This window comes from Balaenoptera musculus, chromosome 3 (assembly GCF_009873245.2).
Source record: "Balaenoptera musculus isolate JJ_BM4_2016_0621 chromosome 3, mBalMus1.pri.v3, whole genome shotgun sequence".
Lineage (NCBI taxonomy): Eukaryota > Metazoa > Chordata > Mammalia > Artiodactyla > Balaenopteridae > Balaenoptera > Balaenoptera musculus.
In genome coordinates, this window is record NC_045787.1 from 47870668 (window position 1) to 47889352 (window position 18685).

Genomic DNA, 18685 nt, shown 5'->3' on the forward strand with positions numbered 1-18685 from the left:
ATCAAAAAGTATACATGGGGGCTTCCCTGGTGGCGCAGTGGTTGAGAATCTGCCTGCCAATGCAGGGGACACGGGTTCGAGCCCTGGTCTGGGAAGATCCCACATGCCGTGGAGCAACTAGGCCCGTGAGCCACAACTACTGAGCCTGCGCGTCTGGAGCCTGTGCTCCGCAACAAGAGGCCGCGATAGTGAGAGGCCCGCGCACCGCGATGAAGAGTGGCCCCTGCTTGCTGCAACTAGAGAAAGCCCTTGCACAGAAACGAAGACCCAACACAGCCAAAAATAAAATAAAAAATAAAAAAATAAAAGTATACATGAAAGAATTATAATGAAGAAGGTGGACTAGGTAAATAACCAATCAGTGTCTATTCAGTACCCAGTCCCTACATGGGCAACGTATAGAAAATATCAAATTATGGAAATTCAAGGGTAATCAACTGGTTCTCAACCAGTTATATATACACCTCAGAATCTCCTGATGAGTTTTTAAAAAACAGACCACATTAAGTTCCCCCCTGGAAATTTTAAACTGTTAGGCCTGGAGTAGAGTTTGTGCTTACATATTTTTATTAAAATATTTCTTAAGTGCTTCTGATGATCATGGCTGGGGGGAGAATCACCCAAATAGGACAGTCATTATAGATTAGATTGGGTGGAGAAAGCACCATAAAGAAGGGAAACTACAGCTGTGCCTTGCCACATAGAAAGGCTTTAAATAGAGCAGAGTAAGGGACTTCCCTGGTGGTCTAGTGGTTAGGACTCTGTGCTTCCACTGCAGGGGGCATGGATTCAATCCCTGGTCAGGGAACTAATCCCCCAAGCCATGTGGCACAGCCAAAAATAAAAATAGAGGAGAGTAAATCACTTACTATATGAGCAGAAACAGTATTGTTTGGGAGAGAGCAGGTAGGCCATTCTTCAATGAATTCAAGGCAAATAAAGATGGTAGTGTAGCGGGAAAAGCGGGGCAGGGGGTGACGGTGGTAGTGGTGGGATGAATTGGGAGATTGGGATTGGCATATATACACTAATGTGTATAAAATATATCACTAATAAGAACCTGTTGTATAAAAAATAAATAAAATTCAAAAAAAAGATGGTAGTGTATACTGAATGAGATAATTACAAGTAACTGTTGACTTTAAAAAACTATAATTCAGTAGAGGATTGAATCCAGATTTAGGGGCTAGGAAATGAATGAGTGATGGGGAATCAAGGTAGTGGGTATTTAAAGCAGGCATTTGAGAATTTGGCAGGGGAAGGAAAGTAAAAAATAGAATGGAATTTATATAGGAAGAGAAGGATCAAAAGAAGATTATTTTTCCAAGACAAAGGAGCCTGAAAATGTTTGCAGGCAGGAAGAGAAATCCAACAGAGAAGAAAAGAGCAAATATTCAGAGCGGGTAAAATTGGGATTTATATCTCCCAGGTGTTTTTAATGTATTTGCTTAAGGACTAAAATATATTATAATAAAATTACACCAGTTTAATTAGAATTAAAATTTGAGTAAATTTAATGGGACTGGGAAACACTGACAACCAAAAAGTCTCCAAAACAGCACAGGACAGAAAGGAGACAACAAAGTCAAAGAGTTTCTGTCAACTGTATCCATTTTCTTCATTTGATCCTAGATCCACAAACTTTGTGTAACTGAGAATAGATGCAAACACTGAATGGAAAACTTCAAGTAAGAAGATGTAGACACGTCCGTCTAATTTGAGCTAGAACTGGAGCCAAGTCATGCCTCTGCTCTTCCCCAGGGGAGCAGGTAACTGGTTAAGGTGAGTGTTGGCTTCTGCTTCAAATCCTGCTCACTGGCTTAACAGCCTCTTTCTTGGAATAATCTCTTAACGTTTATGTACTAATGACCCCAAAGCAGAAAAAAAATTTTTTTAATCTGGGCCTTATAAAGAGATTGGCTTGGCTCGATGACAGTAACTATGATTTTTTTGAAATGGTTTATCAACTCAGGATAGGGTAGGACAACAGCAGCCACTATTAATAGGATATGACTTGATGGAAATTATCCTTAAGCAAGATTATTCTGTCAGTTAAGTTAGGATGGACTCGAGTGGGTAAAAGAATACAGACAGGTCTGTAAAGCTCTTGCTATCCTCTCAAATGTGAGGTGTTGAGGGCCAGAGGCAAATTGCAAAGTGTGTTTAATTTTACATCACTGGATATAAAATTTGAATTAATGATTTGAAGATTACAGTAGAGTACTAGGTTATTTTTTGTAGGGTGGTTTACTTTGTTTTATAACTTGATTATAAATACAAAGTACTATCACATTTTATTTCACTTGACCCTCATGAAAACCTCCCACAGGTCGCAAAGTATGTGTCAGCAACCATGATAAAACATAATATTTTATGAAGCAATTTTAAATTTAATAGGTGTATAGCTTGATTTCTTTGTTTTCTTTAAAGAATTTGCAAGCAAATAAATAGATGCTGTATACCTCAGTCATAGAAACATCAGGGAATGAGTTCTACTAGACAGAAGCTCAAAGCGTTCAGATAAAACTCTCAAGATTATTAAAAAAAAAAAAAACTGAATCTTGATTTGCTCAAATCTTATTTTGAAACAGAGGTCCTGAATTGAGATTTACAGTAATGTCATTTCTGGAATGTAAAAGTCGGTTATTTTCTAACTTGTCTACCCGGTGTTTTTTTCATAGACATTATTTTTACTTTAGATTGGATCTAAGAAACTTTCTTCTTTTGACAACTATGCCTTTAATATATTCAAGTTACAAACGTAGTCTGAATCTTTCAACAATTCTTTTAGGATATATTTGACTTGATTACTTATATTAGGTTGAAAACTCTAGCCATTTGCATATATCCACACACGCACTTAACACACATATATCATTTCCAATTTTTAAATTTTAAAACTGTTAAGTTTTTAGTTAATATTACAGGGAGATGAACAATGACTAGAGAAAGTAGGGCACGATAAGTGTGTTTCCTCCATATCAAATCCTAATACTAGAAGCAAAAGTCACACGTTTGGAGGTTTGTTTTACACAGTCCTGTAAACATAGTTTCCATGGTCCCTGTCCACATGGCCTTCCTGCTCTGCCAGGATGAAGAATCCCGCTCTCCACTTGCTGATGTGGTCAGACTAATCAAGTGACTGCAGGAAAGGCACCTTCCTTAGTCAACCTTGTGTCTGCCCTCTGTCCTTGAATCATAGTTACTGGTTTTATGGTCCAGTGCAAATAGTCTTGAACCCTACAGCAGAGACAAGACACCAGCATTGGATGCATCATAAACCGAGCAGTCAAGCCCCGCCCCCCCGCCCCCATACCACAGGGTTTCTTTTTGAGTGGCGATGAGCTATAAGTCAAAGCCATGAAAAGAGGACCTTCATTCTGACCTAGGATGGGTGACACCTCAAAGGTGTTTCTTCTTTTCTTCCACAACTGGATGGGAAACCTTGAGACGGTTACTTGGACAGGCCACCTCTAAGTAGCAACAGAGGTGACACTCTCAGATGAAACACTGCACCCATGCTGTCAATGGCCGACCCCTAAATTCATCCCTCAGCCACGCGCTCCAGCCGGAACGCCCAGAAACCACAGGGTCCTTAATCCATTCCAGCAACAGCGCCAATTTTTGGAAGCCAGAGAGGCCGGATGGCACCGGGGCGCGCGTTCCTGCCTCTTCCAGGCCGCACGCCGAAATCAAACGAGGCGCAGACTCGCTGCTGCCCGTAGAGCGCGCGCTCCACTCCCTCTGCCGACCTCACTGCGGGCGGGGCCGCCTCGAGGCAGCCGGGAAAGGCAGGCAGAGAAGGAAGAGACGCGGGAGGAGCGCTCTGCGCAGACGCGCGGCGCCCCGCCTCCCTAGCGTCGGCTCCAGGGCGGGCGGCGCGGGCCCTCCCACTTTCGCCCGCGCCGCCTCACGGCCCCGGCCCTCGCTTCACCCCGACGCCCCGGCGTGCGCGTCCTCCCGCCGGCCTGCAGGCCCGGGGCCTCCGCCTGCCAGCCCGCCGCTGCTCTTCGCGGCCCCGGCTCGCGTTCACGCTGTCGCCCGGGCCGGCGCGGCCGCGGGCAACCGCTCCCCCTCCCACACCTACCCCGTCCCCTCCCCGCCTTTTCCGCCCTCGCGTCCCCCTCCCTCGGCCAGCCGCTGCTGCTCCAGATGAGGTGATGGCAACGGCCAACTTCGGCAAGATCCAGATCGGGATTTACGTGGAGATCAAGCGGAGCGATGGTGAGCCTCGCCGCCGCCCCTGCCGCCCGGGCCCCGCATTCGGGCGTGCACGGAGAGGACGCGGGCGCCGGCTGCCTCATTGATTACTCCGCCGCGCAGTGGGGGCGGGAAGGCGGCGGCGGCGGCGGCCGCGGCGGCGCTTTTGTGTGTGGCGTGTGTGCGAGTGAGGCCAGCTTGGGGTCCGCCCCGGGTGCCGCTGCAGTGCCGGGGCGGGGAGGGGCCCTTCGGGGGACTGGGCCGGGGGAGGCCGGCGGGGAAGGGCCCGGGTGTAGCGGGCTGCGTCTCTGGGGGCTTCGGGCGGGCGCGCTGGCGGGTCCCGGGCCGGGAGCCCTCGCTCCTCCCGCGATCTCCATCCTCCCCGGGGACGCCAGCCCGGGGGGTGGGGGCAGCGGGCTCCGTTAGGGTTGACCCAGCCTTGCGTCTCACCCCGGCCTTTTCATTTTCCGGCCTCATCTCTGCGGGGGTGGGGAGAGCGTGAAGACCAGAGATTTCAGTATTTAGGGAACCGACTGCTGGTTCCAGGCTGAGGTGGGGGAGAAAGGCCAACCCCGCTGGTATAAAGTGTCTGGCTGTCACGTTTCTTCGTCTGTCGTTTCTCGAGCATGCCTCTTTCTTTTTTGCTAGTCCCTTCCTTGGAAGAAGGATGCGGAGCTTGTCGTGCTCGGCCATGAATAAGGGTGCGGGTATAAATGGGGAGAAGTATTCGATAAGCTTCTCAAAGGTGATGAGGCTGAAAGGGAAGGAGCGGGATGAGCCCAGTCAGTGCGAGGCACTACTGAGAGGGTGGGGCTGGGGGACCGTCTGTTGATATTTTCACACCCTCCGGAGAGGTAACCTAGAGGAAAGTGTAAGAAGAGGTGGAGTCACGGGCTTAATTAAAATTAGAAAGAGAGAGAAAGCCCTAGGCTTCTGTATCTTTCTGTAGGTTTCTCTTGGGGAAAATGTTTTATGTCACTAGCCAGCCAGGCTTGGAAATAATTTATATTGTAAAGGAGAAAACGCATGGAGGGGGATAAATTATTTTCTTTCAATCCAAACATTGAAGAAAGCAGAGGTGTGTAATATCGAGAGGTGTGCGGTGTTCCTTATACCGTACCTTTAATTTGTGGCTTATTATCATTTAGCCTAGTCGGTGGTAACTGTTGCTGGTACATCCACACCCTCTTGGTTTCTACCAGGTTTGACCAAGTTATGTGAAGCTGAGATTGACTTTCATGTTATCTATGTGATGTATTGGAAGACCTTGTATAGCTGATGATTTTTTCCCCTTCGTTATATTTGACATAATTTGTGTTAACAACTGGAAGCATTATTATCCTGTATGTGAGAATATGAATTATACCACTTAGAGCTTTAGAAGTTACCAGCAACACTAGTGGGAAAGAGATGTCTCTTTTACTTGGGTTGGGGTTTCTTTATATTTTCTCTTCAAATAACTTTTCTTAAGCAGTGCTGTTAACTGCAGTTTCTTTTTTAGGTAAATGCAGGTTCACCGTATACTAGCAAAAGTAGGGTTTATATATTATTTTAAATTTGGGGGAGGAGCATAAAAATGTGTAAGTTCTTTACATTCTAAGCCTTTAACTATGATTATAGGTGTTACTGTAGAATCTATCAGAAGTATCATGATATTTGAAAGGTTTGGATAATTTTATATTTTCTGGGGTAACATCTTTTTATTTAAACGTATCGGACTGGAAACAATTTTGGTTTGTGGGGGGGGGTGGTTCTAGGATAGAGGCTTTTAATACTCTTTCTGCCTTAACCTTCTGCCTGTACTAGAAACCCAGACATGTAAGAGCTTTGTGTTCTTACATAAGTGCAAGTAACCTAAAATCACATTTCAAAGCGGTTTGCCCTTGAGACATAATGGAAATCATTATAATGTATATCATCTTAACTTATAGTCATGTACATATTTATGCTCCTCAGATGCATGGTAAGGTTGAAGGTAGCAGATAAGGAGAGAGCTTGAAAAGAAGGGAATGATCATTTGCATTGGGTGGTGGTGTTTCACAGTAGAAATTGATGTCTGGGAGGCTCCCCTCAAGCTTATGTGTTTTAGATAAAACAGTAGTGGTCATTGTAACAGAAATAAACTTTGTAGTTGGTTGAGCACGAATGTAATGCCTGAGACGGTGGAAACCACACGATGAAGAAGGGCTGCTAGACTGCTGTTAACTGGTGACTTGATGTTTTTCTGCATGCTTGCTAATGGTTATCCTTGTCCTTGTTTCCGAGCATGCTTCTCCCGTCCGTTACGTTATATTAAAAGTATATATATTCCCAGGTAACTAAAGTAGACTTGTTACTCTCTTTCAACACCCTGCTCAAAACTAATCCCTGCTAAGTCTTCATTGATTACTAAAGCTGGATGGCCAGTCAGCCACTGAATTCCTAAGTCATTAGGAGACTCATGAGACAGCATATTTCCTTAAGTATTAATACTTGGGTACATTTTTCTTAATATTATGTTTTCAAACTGACCAGACAAGGGGTAGTGTGGAGAACGCAATTAAGGGATGACAGCCTCCCCATGCCCACTTCAACCAGAGCCAGAGCATCAAGGAATTTTAAATTCCCTGAATTCATCTGCGTATCCCATCGTGTTCCTAGCTGAGTTCCTTGTATTTAGTTTTTGAGCAAATCATTCATTATTGGATTTTGGTTTTCGAACATTATTTTAATTAACCATTAAGATGAAGTCTTACCTGGAAGGGAGACCCTTGCCTCTGTGCTCATCCTGTGAGCCACTTCCCTCTCTACCTCCCATGCCCACCACACCTCATACAGGCCTCTTATTCAAGATTCCCAGAGTTGATTGAAACTGAGTGATCTGTGAAGGCTTGCTGACTCTTTTGGTATTCTAAGATTAGAAGTGACAGAGGTTAGGCTTGGACTCCTCAGATTATCCCTAGCCACAGGAGATAACCTGGTGTGAAATTGGACTGGTTTCTGGAAATGAACACTCATGTTTATTTTCTTGCATGTGTCTTCCTATTATCTTTCTGATTCAGTTTCTTTTTGGAATCTAATGACCCTGAGAACTGCAGTCTTAACTGTTGTGTAACTAGGTAGTTTTCATTGGGAGACGCACCCCCCCCCAAAAAAAAAAAAACACCGTGCACTGTTAAAACATTCCTTATTCGTTCTACAGTAGCTGTGACTATCGTTTGGGGGCTGGGGGAGTGATGAGATATGTTTTGAATATTTTGAAGCTGCAGCTATGATGGGATTGTTCTTTGGGGTCTCTTAGTCACAGGGTTGATAAATGTGATCTGAAGAGAATCATACACTATTTCAACCAGACAGATCCTTGGAGATGATCCAGTTCTCATTCTTATAGATGTGGAAACTGAGTCCCCAGTCACTATAAGTGAGTTGTCTAGATTCATACACCTTCATACAGTGGCAGCCAGGAACCTGGCTTACATAGCATAGAAACCATACTATCAAGAACTGTGACAGTAGAGGAAGAATTCTCTATTATTTGGGAACCATATACAGCTTTCTACAGCCCAGTAAAGATGTAGGAAATTGCTTCTCACTCATGGGAAAGCCACTAGAGAGCAGTATTATAGAGCCCAATTGGAATGATCCAGTTAAAACTGTTATGGTATGTTTACTAGAAGGTCACAAAACTCAGAGTTGTGGGAGAAAAAATATTCCTGTGTCTTAATTAAATGGTGAAAAGAGTGCTTTAATTAAGCATCTGAAATCAGAGGAAAGTGAAGATTTCAAAGGACCCATCAGGAATCTTTGAGTTTGGGGCAGACAATCTTTAGAAAAGATTTTAATGACTTAATTCTCTACCTACTTTGCCACATATATTCTTCTGCTAGTTCATCTTTACATGTCGTTATATAGCCTTTTGGAGAGCAGACTGAATTTAGGTAATAAAAATGAACCACAAAGCAATATAGTTCCTTTTGGTACAGTTATGTGATTTTGATTATGAAGTGGGTAGAATGGAGGAAATTGTGGACTAGTGATTTCTTTTTACATGGTGATTAGCATGATGATGGTTCCATATATATATATATATATATATATTTTAGGTCTTCATAGTTTTCCAAATAGGTTATCTAATTGGATCCTCACAGAAACCCTATGAGGCAAGTAGGGTAGGGAGTGGCAGATTCATTGTTTTATAGGTGAAGAATCTGAGGCTGGATTACTTGCAAAATCACATGGTTAATTAGAGGCATAGCCTGGACCAAAACCTAAGTCCTTTTACTCCTAGCTCTTTACTAGCTCCCTTTACTCCTAGCTCTCTTCAAATGCTGGCAAATGTTTGCTGATGATGGTATGAAGTTGATCACTTTGTGTACTTTGATTTTTTTTTTCTTTTTTGAGATATGAAAGCCCCTTTTGCTCAGATAACCTACAATTAATAATGTTTCTTAAATTTGCCCTATTGGTGAGATCAAATTGATGTCTGATATTTTATTAACTATAAGCATTAAGATTCAGCAATCTAAGGCTTTAAAGCCCTTTTCAATAGTCAATCACTTGTTGCTTCCAGAACTACCACAGAAAGAAATCTATATTCATTGCCTAGTCACTTGATTCTTATGACAGAAATTTTGGAACTGTGGGGAAAGGCACGTTAACAAGGGTAACTTGTTTGTGTGTCAGAAATCTAGAGAAAATAGCAAAGAGCCAGTTAAGCTTGTGTCCCTTCAAATAGGGAAGGAGGCACAAGTGTGGAAAATCCAGAAAAAGATTCCTTGAGAGATCATCCAGACCCATTCTTTCTAGTCACAAGTATACTTGTCATTAATATTACATTAATTTTTTGCAAAGCTTAATTTTTGGAATTAACCACCAACTTTGCTTTTAACACCTCTATCCTGTAACCTAAAATAATCTTTTAAGGTGTTTATTTGTTTTGATATTGTAGTTTTGAGCTTGAGAATAGATAAAATTTTAAGCCCTGAGTAAAACTAATTTTCACTCTTCTGGTCCAATTGTGGAGCAAGTGTGGGAAGGTTGCTCTTCTATCACACACTAGCTGTTTTCATTAAAGTAGTACTAATGGTATTGTAGTGCCTAAGTGAAAATAGACATTAGAACCTCACCATATTAAATATTTAAGTGCTTGATTACACATAGTGGATGTTGTGCCATGTACAAGAACTAAATACAAGTTCATGGTGATTGGGATTTGTCTAGTGAAAACTTACGCAAAATGAAATGGAGTATCATTTCATTGTTGGTTAACCTTAAGTTTAACTTTTTGCTTCTATCTCCCAAGAGTAGAATGAGGGGAGAGGTGTCCCTTTTAAAAGTTGTGCTTCTAAATCTAGTCCTGGTCTTTCCCATTTTGGGTACTGCTTGTTTTTCTCACTACCTACCTACTGCAATCAAGCTTGCAGTTCAAATGGGCATTTATTAGGGTGTGAAAGTATTTTGGTGTATAGACTTTAAGTCATATCATGTCATATCACAAAATAATGTGACATTATGTCATATCACAAAATAATGTGATCTCATAATTCTGTTTTCTTATAGAGTTAATTAAGTATACTTTTGTTAACAGTCTGTTAAATATAGGTCATTCTGATATGTGTTGGAGATACAAAAAAAGAATAAGATACACACACTTCCTGCCCTCAGAAACAAATGATTGATAACAAAGTATGATTAGTACTGATAGAACTATGCCATTCTGTGTGTACATCATTACCGCTTACCTTTTTAGGTTTAGACTCTTTAGACTCTTGAAGTTATGAGTCTTCTGGATGGAAAATACATGTCATACATGCTGTCCTTTTCACCTCCTCTTCCCATGACCAATATCCATTATCTCTCGAGGCATGCTTTCCTGATAAACCTATATATTCAGTCTCAGAATTCTTCTTAAAATACAGCACCACCAGTCCTGGTAGCCCTTGTCAGTCAATTGAAATTGGCATTATTTGTCATTACTGGCCTATTTTCTATTCTCTAATACTCATTTGAGTTTTGACTTTATAACTTTTAACCTTTGTTTTGATACTTAAAGGAATAAGGTTTATTCCATTTTAACTTTCTGGCAGACCAGTCCCTGGCAGCAGATTCCTCTCTAGATATCCTGTGCTGGGGTGCTTGTAAACGCAGGGACCAAGGAAGCAGATAGAGCCAGCTGACAGCGCTTCTGTGTGATCTGGGAACAGCCTCTTCACACAGTGTGGCCAAGGGACTATGAGAGTCAGGCACCTCCCTGGGCTGTATTTTACTTACTTTCAAAGACTTTTTCTCCAGGTTTTTATTGGTTTGGGCATTAATTTTAACCAGATTTCACCTATATAAAATTTTTTAAAGGAAGGGTTGGATCAGGATGGGACATACTTCTGGTGAAATTTGTTGAGTGTCTGTATTATGCAAAGAATGACCCCTTTGATTAGAACCCTTGGCCAGGAGCTGTCTACTCAGCCTCATCCAGATAGCTTGTATCTTCCATACTGCCACTTGAGTTTTGTTTCTTTCTTAAAAAGTGAATCCAGGTGTTAATCTTGATACCTGAAGGGATTTAACATTTGTGCCCTTTATAAGTCAGTTGCTTTGCTAAATCCAGTATCTTGTTTGACTTTCATGACAGCCCTATAATGTAGACAGTATCTTCCCATTTTACAAAAGAGAAACCCTGTGCTCAAGTGTATAAACTACTGTAAAGTGTTTAAGCCTCATGAAGGAGCATTTTTGGATATTTACATTATATATATTGGTCAAGGCTATGTGGTAAGTGTATTTTTGGGATATGGGATATGGATATATTTAGAGAACATATTGGATAAATGTTATGGGAGTTCTGTTTCTAGCCTGGGTAGGATTAGTGTAGTGGTTCACAGCCCTGACTGCTTCTTAGAATCACCTGTGGGGCTTTGGAGACAAACAGCCAAACATAAACAACTCCCCACCTATCACTACTGGTATCTGGGTCCTTTGCCTAGAGATTCTATTTTAATTGGTCTGATATGGAGCCAGGGCCTCAGTATTTTATTTTAAGACATCTCATACGCTGGTGAAACTTAACTTCACACACTGGTGATTTCAGTGTGCACCCAGGGTTGTGATCCATTATTTGAGAAAAAGTAGCATCTCCTAACAGTAATCTGACAAAACCTCATGGCAAGTGAAGTTTTAATGATGGGAGGAAGATGACCAGTAGATTGCCTTGGGGGGAAGGAGGCATTCTAGGCCTGTGGCACAACATGTGAGCTGGAAATGGAGGGCTGTCAGGTAAAGGGCATTTAAAACAGGCATACCAGAGGGTGATAGATGAGGAAAGGAAGGAAGGAGGAGTAATCTGGGACACCTTATTAAAGACTTGGCAACGAAGGTAAGGTAAGGCATCTTGGAATTAATTTCTAGGACACTTGGAAACTACTGTAGGACTTAATCTCCTAAGAGCAGTAATAGGAGTTAGCTAGTGATTAGTGATAGATTAGAGGGAGAGTATTACTGAAAATGAGAGCTATCAAGGATAAGATTGCATTAGTCAAGGAGGGTAAGCAGTGGTTAAGGAACAGATGACATACAGAACACTGTAAAAAGAATTGATGCTATAGGCAATATATCACTTGTGCTGAATAAAGGGCAGATGTGTTGAAAGGAATGGACTTAACATTTGGGAAGGCTGAGTGTCGGTTATAAAATTTCTTCCATCTGTTTAATCAAGCTAATCCTATTCACGAATACAGCCTAGAGGACTGCAGAGCCAGTGTACAATGTGCTATCAAAGAGCATCCAACTCAAGACTGTTCATAGTTTTTGCCACTAGTATCTTAAAAATAAGTGAGTCTAAGGTATGAGTCACTTCCAATAAATGTTTATATGTAGATCAGGAATTTACTTAAGCTGTAACGCTTTGCCTACTTAAGAAGGCTCAGTTATAGTATATTAGCCAAGACCCTCTCAGAACTCCTAGAAGAGAATGGGAAGGAAAAACAGTACTTAAAGGATCTGGCTTCGGCTCTTTAAGGGATGGAGTGTTTTGATTCTTAAAATGCAGCTGCTCTCCTTTACTTCTCCTTTGCTCTTATTTTTGGCCTATTTTTTTTCTGCCCTGGCTTTTGCCTTCCCTTTTCATCCTCAAGATTCTGAATGTCATTTCAGCATTTAGAATCTCTTAACTACTATTTGCAATTTAGGGCTTAAAAATGGGTAAGCAAAGGATGAGTAGACAGAGCCCAGTGGATTTTTAGGGCAGTGAAATTATTCCTTATGATACTGTAATGGTGAATACATGTTGTAAATTCGTCAAAACTCAAAGAAGATACACCACCAAGAATGCACTCTAATGTAAAATATGTACTTTGAGTATTAATGACGTGTCAGTATAGGTTCGTTGATTGTAATAAGTGTACCCCGTGTGGGATGTTGATAGTATGGGAGGCTGTGGGTATGTGGGGACAAGGGATATATGGGAAATTTCTGTACCTTCTGTCTAATTTTGCCACGAACCTAAAACTGCTCTTTAAAAAAATCTACTTTTAAAAGGGAGGGAGGTATGCAAACTTTGGACGTTAAAAGTCAGAGCTACTCTAGAAATAATGGACCAACTAGTGACAAGAATTTATAATATTTTAAGAATCAGGATCAACCCAGTAGGGTTGCAGTTAAGGTAAATTTTTGCTCTTCAGTTTTGTTATGCTTAGTCTGTTGGCCAATATGAGATACTTAGGGTTTGCTGACGAAATTTTTAAATGAGCTGTAGTGCAATGAGAGGATTCAGGTAAGCTTAGCAACTTTACCTCCATCTCTTTACTTTGGCCCATGGACATTTTGAGTTTATAGCTCAAATAGCATGACAATGTCCAAGCATTGTATTAGAAGCTTCATCCTTGAAATTGGCCAGGGTTTAATTTAAACAAGAGTTTACCTGTTCTAGTTAAACTATAGGTAATTCTTGATGTAAGATATGCATATGAAATCTAATTATGTCATCCTATGAAAAGTGAGTTGGGAATGCAAACAGCATTAAATTTTGCGGGGTGGGGAAGGTAGTATTTTTAAGCCTGTAGTTTACTGTGGACTGCTAAAGAGAAATGGATATAGTGATTTACCTATATGGTTTTTAGGAAATTAGAACCAATTTGAGGCCCTAATTAATGAGGTAAGTCTTAGAATTTAGCCACAGACAGCTCTCTGATGAAATACTGCTATTGGTCAAAACTGGCTTATATTTCTACAGTGAGGAAATTGACTTGTCCAAGGTCATACATAAAGTAGCAAATATGAGATCAGAACATAGATTATCTGCCTCTAAAGTCCTGTACATTCTAATTCCTTTAGAGTTCTTTGTGTACTATGAACGTTCCAGGCATTGGAAGTCAGGTCATTAAATAATACTTTCTTTTTTTTTTTCTATAGTATAGATTGCCTTCAGGTGTTTTTATGAATCCAGCTAGCGTTTGCAGCATGACCATTATTATGAGTCCCTTCATCTGATGCCTTTGAGGGAATAGATACAGGACTTTCCCCTAGAAAAGGCTACTTTGTCAGTTACAACAGAATATTAAATAGCTATAGTACTCAATGCAGGTACTCTGGCTATATAATTTCTTTTGAAAAAAAAGTTCTAGGGACTTTCTTAGCGGTCCAGTGGTTAAGATGCTGAGCTTCCAGTGCAGGGGGCATGGGTTCGATCCCTGGTCGGGGGACTAAGATCCTACATGCCGCGCGGCCAAAAAAAAAAAAAAGTTCTAGACTATTCGAGTCTGTCTGCATTGCCTAAGTTTAGGCCCTCGCTCCCAGATTTTCCAAAGTTTGGACAAGTACATACGCTAGCATGTGAAAGAATGCTTCTTATTAGATGAGCAACTTTATTGTCAGGAAAATACAATATTAGACCTACTTGCTAGGAGTCCACTGGTATTATTGATGAATTGGGGGGCCTGTCTAGATTCAATGATCTTTATTTTTATGAAACTGTTCTTTGAAATTGTTTTCGGATAATATGTGTGTTGCATTTTTACAAATTTTTTTCCAGTTATAGGTGATATTGAGAGTTGATTACAGTATGGCCCTAGACGTTGGGATGTAGTTTTATTGAGTGATACACATCAGAAAGTCTACAAACAATAAATGCTGGAGAGGGTACGGAGAAACGGGAACCCTCCTACACTATTGGTGGGAATGTAAATTCGTGCAGCCACTATGGAAAACAGTATGGAGTTTCCTTAAAAAACTAAAAATTAACACAACATTGTAAATCAACTATATTTCATTTAAAAAAAACAAAACGAAACTGAAAGTAGAGTTACCATATGACCCAGCAATCCCACTCCTGTGCGTATATCCAGAAAAGGCAAAAACTCTAATTTGATGCATCCCAGTGTTCATAGCAGCACTATTTACAATAGCCAAGACATGGAAGCAATCTAAGTGTCCATAAACAGATGAATGATTAAAGAAGGGGGTGTGTGTGTGTATACACACAGAATGGAATATTAATCAGCCATAAAAGAGAATGAAATATTGCCATTTGCAGCAACTTGGATGGACCTAGAAATTAACATACTGGGGAATTCCCTGGCGGTCCAGTGGTTGGGACTCAGTGCTTTCACTGCGGTGTCCTGGGTTCAATCCCTGGTTGGGGAACTAAGATCCCACAAGCCATGCGGCACAGCCAAAAAAAGAAATTATCATACTAAATGAAGTAAGTCAGACAGAGAAAGGCAAATATTATATTATATCACTTATATGTGGAATCTAAAAACCAATATAAATGAACTTATTTACAGACTCACAGACATAGAAAAAACTTATGGTTACCACAGGGGAAGGTAGGGGGAGGATAAATTAGGCGTATGGGATTAACAGAAACACACCACTATATATAAAATAGATAAACAACAAGGATTTACTGTATAGCACAGCGAACTATATTCAATGTCTTGTAATAAGCTATGATGGAAAAGAATCTGAAAAAGAATATATTTGTATGGATAGCAGAATCACTTTGCTGTATACCTGAAACTAGCACAATGTTGTAAATCACCTATAGTTCAGTTAACAAGAAAAGGAAAATTCTTGGTGTAAAACTAAAATGTCACTACGGTTTAAAAAAAAAAAAAAAGAGTGATACATTTCTTTTAACCTTACATGCTCTTTTGGATTTAATTAAGAGCCATTTCTTAACTAAATTAAAATTAAATAAAACTTATTTTCCTCCTACTCCTCATACCTTTCCTTCTTAATCTATGCAGTTGCATCCTTATCTCTCCATTTTCTAGATGTTGGTGTTCTTCAGGGCTTGGTCCTAATTCTGCAGTACTTCTTGCACAGTATTCTCTCTGGGAGAACTAAATGCTTCTCTTCACCTCAGGCTAGTTGAAGACACATACTGTTTGTATGTCTAATGAATTACTAATTATCTCCACTTGGATAGCTCATAAATACCTCAAATTCAGCATGTCCAAAATTGAACCCATTCCCCATTCCCCAAATCTGTTTCTTCAGTATCTCTCATTACTTTCATTCACCCTGTTGCCCCAGTCAGAAACCTAGATGTCTTCCTTGACTCCTTGTTCTGTCTTGACCTCGTTTCCTATCATCAGATTCTCTTCACTGCTCAAGTACCTCTTCAGTCCTTACATTTTTTCCATCCCTCTACTATACTTTGGTCAGGCTAGCATTATGTCTCATCTGTACTGCTGCAACAAATTCCTAATAAATTCTTAAGGTCTCTCTACCTTTGGTTGGTTACTCTTTCAGAATAACCTTTCAAACATGATCACCTGCTTAAAACTTTCTGATAACTTCCTTTACCTCTCTTACCCTTTGAATAAAAAAACCCAGCTCTGTATCATAGGTTACTGTAGACCCTGAACAATCTGACTTTCCTCTCCAGTCTCATTTCTTGCCACTTACCTGAGGCACTCCAGACACTGAGCTGTTAGAACTTGTACCTAACCTATCTAACTGCTGTTGCTCTTTTTTGTGTCTGCTAAACACTTCATCCCTCTTTGATTCCTAGACCAGGATGGGTCCCCTGCTTTATGTTCTCTGAGTCCCCTCTATTTACTCTGTCAGAACACTCATGGGACAGTATTATGTGTTTAATTGTCTCTGGTCAGACTCAAGTTTCAGCATATCCCCAATGCCTAGCAGAGAACCTCCACACCCTTAATAAATTATCTGTTTGCTGAACCAGTGATTAAATGAATATCTAGCTGTGCTGTTCTTTCACTACTCTGTCTATTCAAATTTTGACATTCTGGTAAAAATTGATTTGTGTTCATCCTCCAGGCATCAAGAGTATGACATAACAAAATATGTGTCATTGCTTTTAACGTATACTTTCTTTTTTAAATTTAATTACCTGTTTTGAATAGCAACGTGTGTAAATGTGTACCTTTTCTCTACAGACGGCATATTGTACACACTGGTGCTTCTTAATTTTATTTTCACTTAATAATAACAACAATATCGTGGAGAAACTTTGAGTACATAAATAACAGTCTCATTCTTTTTCTTTTTAATTTTTATTTTATATTGGGAGTATAGTTGATTAACAATGTTTTGTTAGTTTCAGGTGTACAGCAGAGTGTTTCAGTTATACATGTACATGTATTATTCTTTTTCAAGTTCTTTCCCCATTTAGGTTATTACAGAATATTAAACAGAGTTCCTTGTACTATACAGTAGGTCCTTGTTGGTTATCTATTTTAAATATAGCAATGTGTACATGTCAATCCCAAACTCCCAATCTGTCCCTCTCCCCCTTCCTCCCTGGTAACTGTAAATTCGCTCTCTAAGTCTGTGAGTCTGTTTCTGTTTTGTAAATAAGTTCATTTCTATCATTTTTTTAGATTCTGCATATAAGCGATATCATATATTTGTCTTTATCTGACTTACTTCACTTACTCATTCTTTTTCATAGCTGCATTTTATTAGTGATTATATATACCACAATTAAGATTATGCCCATTCTGTAGCTACTGTACAGCTAGTACTGCACTGAATAATCTTGAGCTTATGTCATTTTTTACATACATGACTACATCTGTAGGATAAAGTCCTAGAAGGAGAATTGCTGGGTCAGAGAATTGTACATTTTAAATTTTGGTAGATCTTGCCAGTTTGCTTCCATAGAGAGTGTGTGAATTTACCTTCCTATCTGCGGAAGTGCCTGTTTCCTCATACCCTTGTCCATACAGTGTACAAACATACGTTTTTGAGGTTTGTTAGCTTGGATTATGAAGTTCATACTGTGCCTATAGAATGTTTTTTTTTTTTTTTTCTGAAGTTAAATGGCTCTTAAAAGATAACAGGTTTGGGGCTTCCCTGGTGGCGCAGTGGTTAAGAATCTGCCTGCCAATGCAGGGGACACGGGTTCGAGCCCTGGTCTGGGAAGATCCCATGTGCCGCGGGGCAACTAAGCCCGTGCGCTACAACTACTGAGCCTGCGCTCTAGAGCCCACGTGCTGCAACTACTGAAAGCCCTCGCGCCTAGAGTCCGTGCTCTGCAACAAAGAGAAGCCACCACAGTGAGAAGCCCGCGCACCGCAGCGACGAGGAGCCCCAGCTCGCCGCAACTAGAGAAAGCCTGCATGCAGCAACGAAGGCCCAACGCAGCCAAAAATAAATAAGTAAATTTATTTTTTTAAAAAAAAGGTAACAGGTTTAATTTTTAAAGTGTTTATGAGGTCTGGACATATAATGAAAAACATTCAAGTTCTAGTGTGTGATTATGAGAAGAAAGTAATTTTTTTAATTAAAAAATTTGAAAAATGGACATTATAGTTTTTAACCTAATAAACTTGAGCAGCCTTACTAAATAATAGTTTAGATTGGGAGCTTTGAGACTCTGAATACAGTTAAATAGTTTATGCTAATGAAGTACTTGCCTGTATTTCTATCAGTTTGTACTTAGTTAACTCCCTTAAGTAAATTGTCTCGCTATTGAGGGCAGAATCAATAAACTTAATCTCTATAGAGACAGAAAGTAGATTAGTGATTGCTTATGATTGTTAGTGATTATTGGAGGAAGGGGAGGGTAATAGCTCAAGGATAACAGGGTGTCTTTTTGAGGTGATTAAAATGTTATAAAATTGACTATGGTAATGGTTATAAATATCTGAATATGCTAAAAACATTAAATTGTATGCTTTAAGTGATGAATTGTATGTTATGTGAATTATACCTCAATATTTTTTTTAAACCTTTTCTTAGGCCAAAATGGTGAATTGTTATTTAAATTTGCATTATTACTGGTAAAGGTGAAGTTTTTTCTTTTCTTTTTTTTTTTACTAATTGTAATCTCCTCCTATTTCTAAAATGGTTTTCTTGGGCTTGATTGTGCTGTGTTATATGAGTTCTCTTCTTTTTGAACTATTCTTCTTAATCTCCTAAATTCATGCTCCTTATCAACTTCTTAAATGTTAATGTTTCCCAGAGTTCTGTCATTGATCATCTCCTATTTCCCTGTGTTCTTTTTAGTTAGTTACCTACTTTTTCAAAAAATTGAGGT

The 18685-nt window shown here is 40.1% G+C and overlaps 1 protein-coding gene across 7 annotated transcripts in view; it reads left to right on the forward strand.

The window, feature by feature from the left end:
- Positions 1-3906: 3906 nt before the first annotated feature.
- Positions 3907-18685, forward strand: part of KIF2A (kinesin family member 2A) — a 68459-nt gene continuing 53680 nt past the window's right edge. For 4 of the 7 annotated variants that reach the window (XM_036845889.1, XM_036845890.1, XM_036845891.1 and 1 more), the window contains exon 1: positions 3909-4224. In XM_036845889.1, coding sequence (XP_036701784.1) covers positions 4161-4224 — 64 coding nt within the window. In that variant the 5' untranslated portion in view covers positions 3909-4160. Of the gene's footprint in view, positions 4225-18685 lie in introns of all 7 variants that reach the window. The other 3 variants (XM_036845888.1, XM_036845887.1, XM_036845886.1) reach the window with 2 other exon arrangements.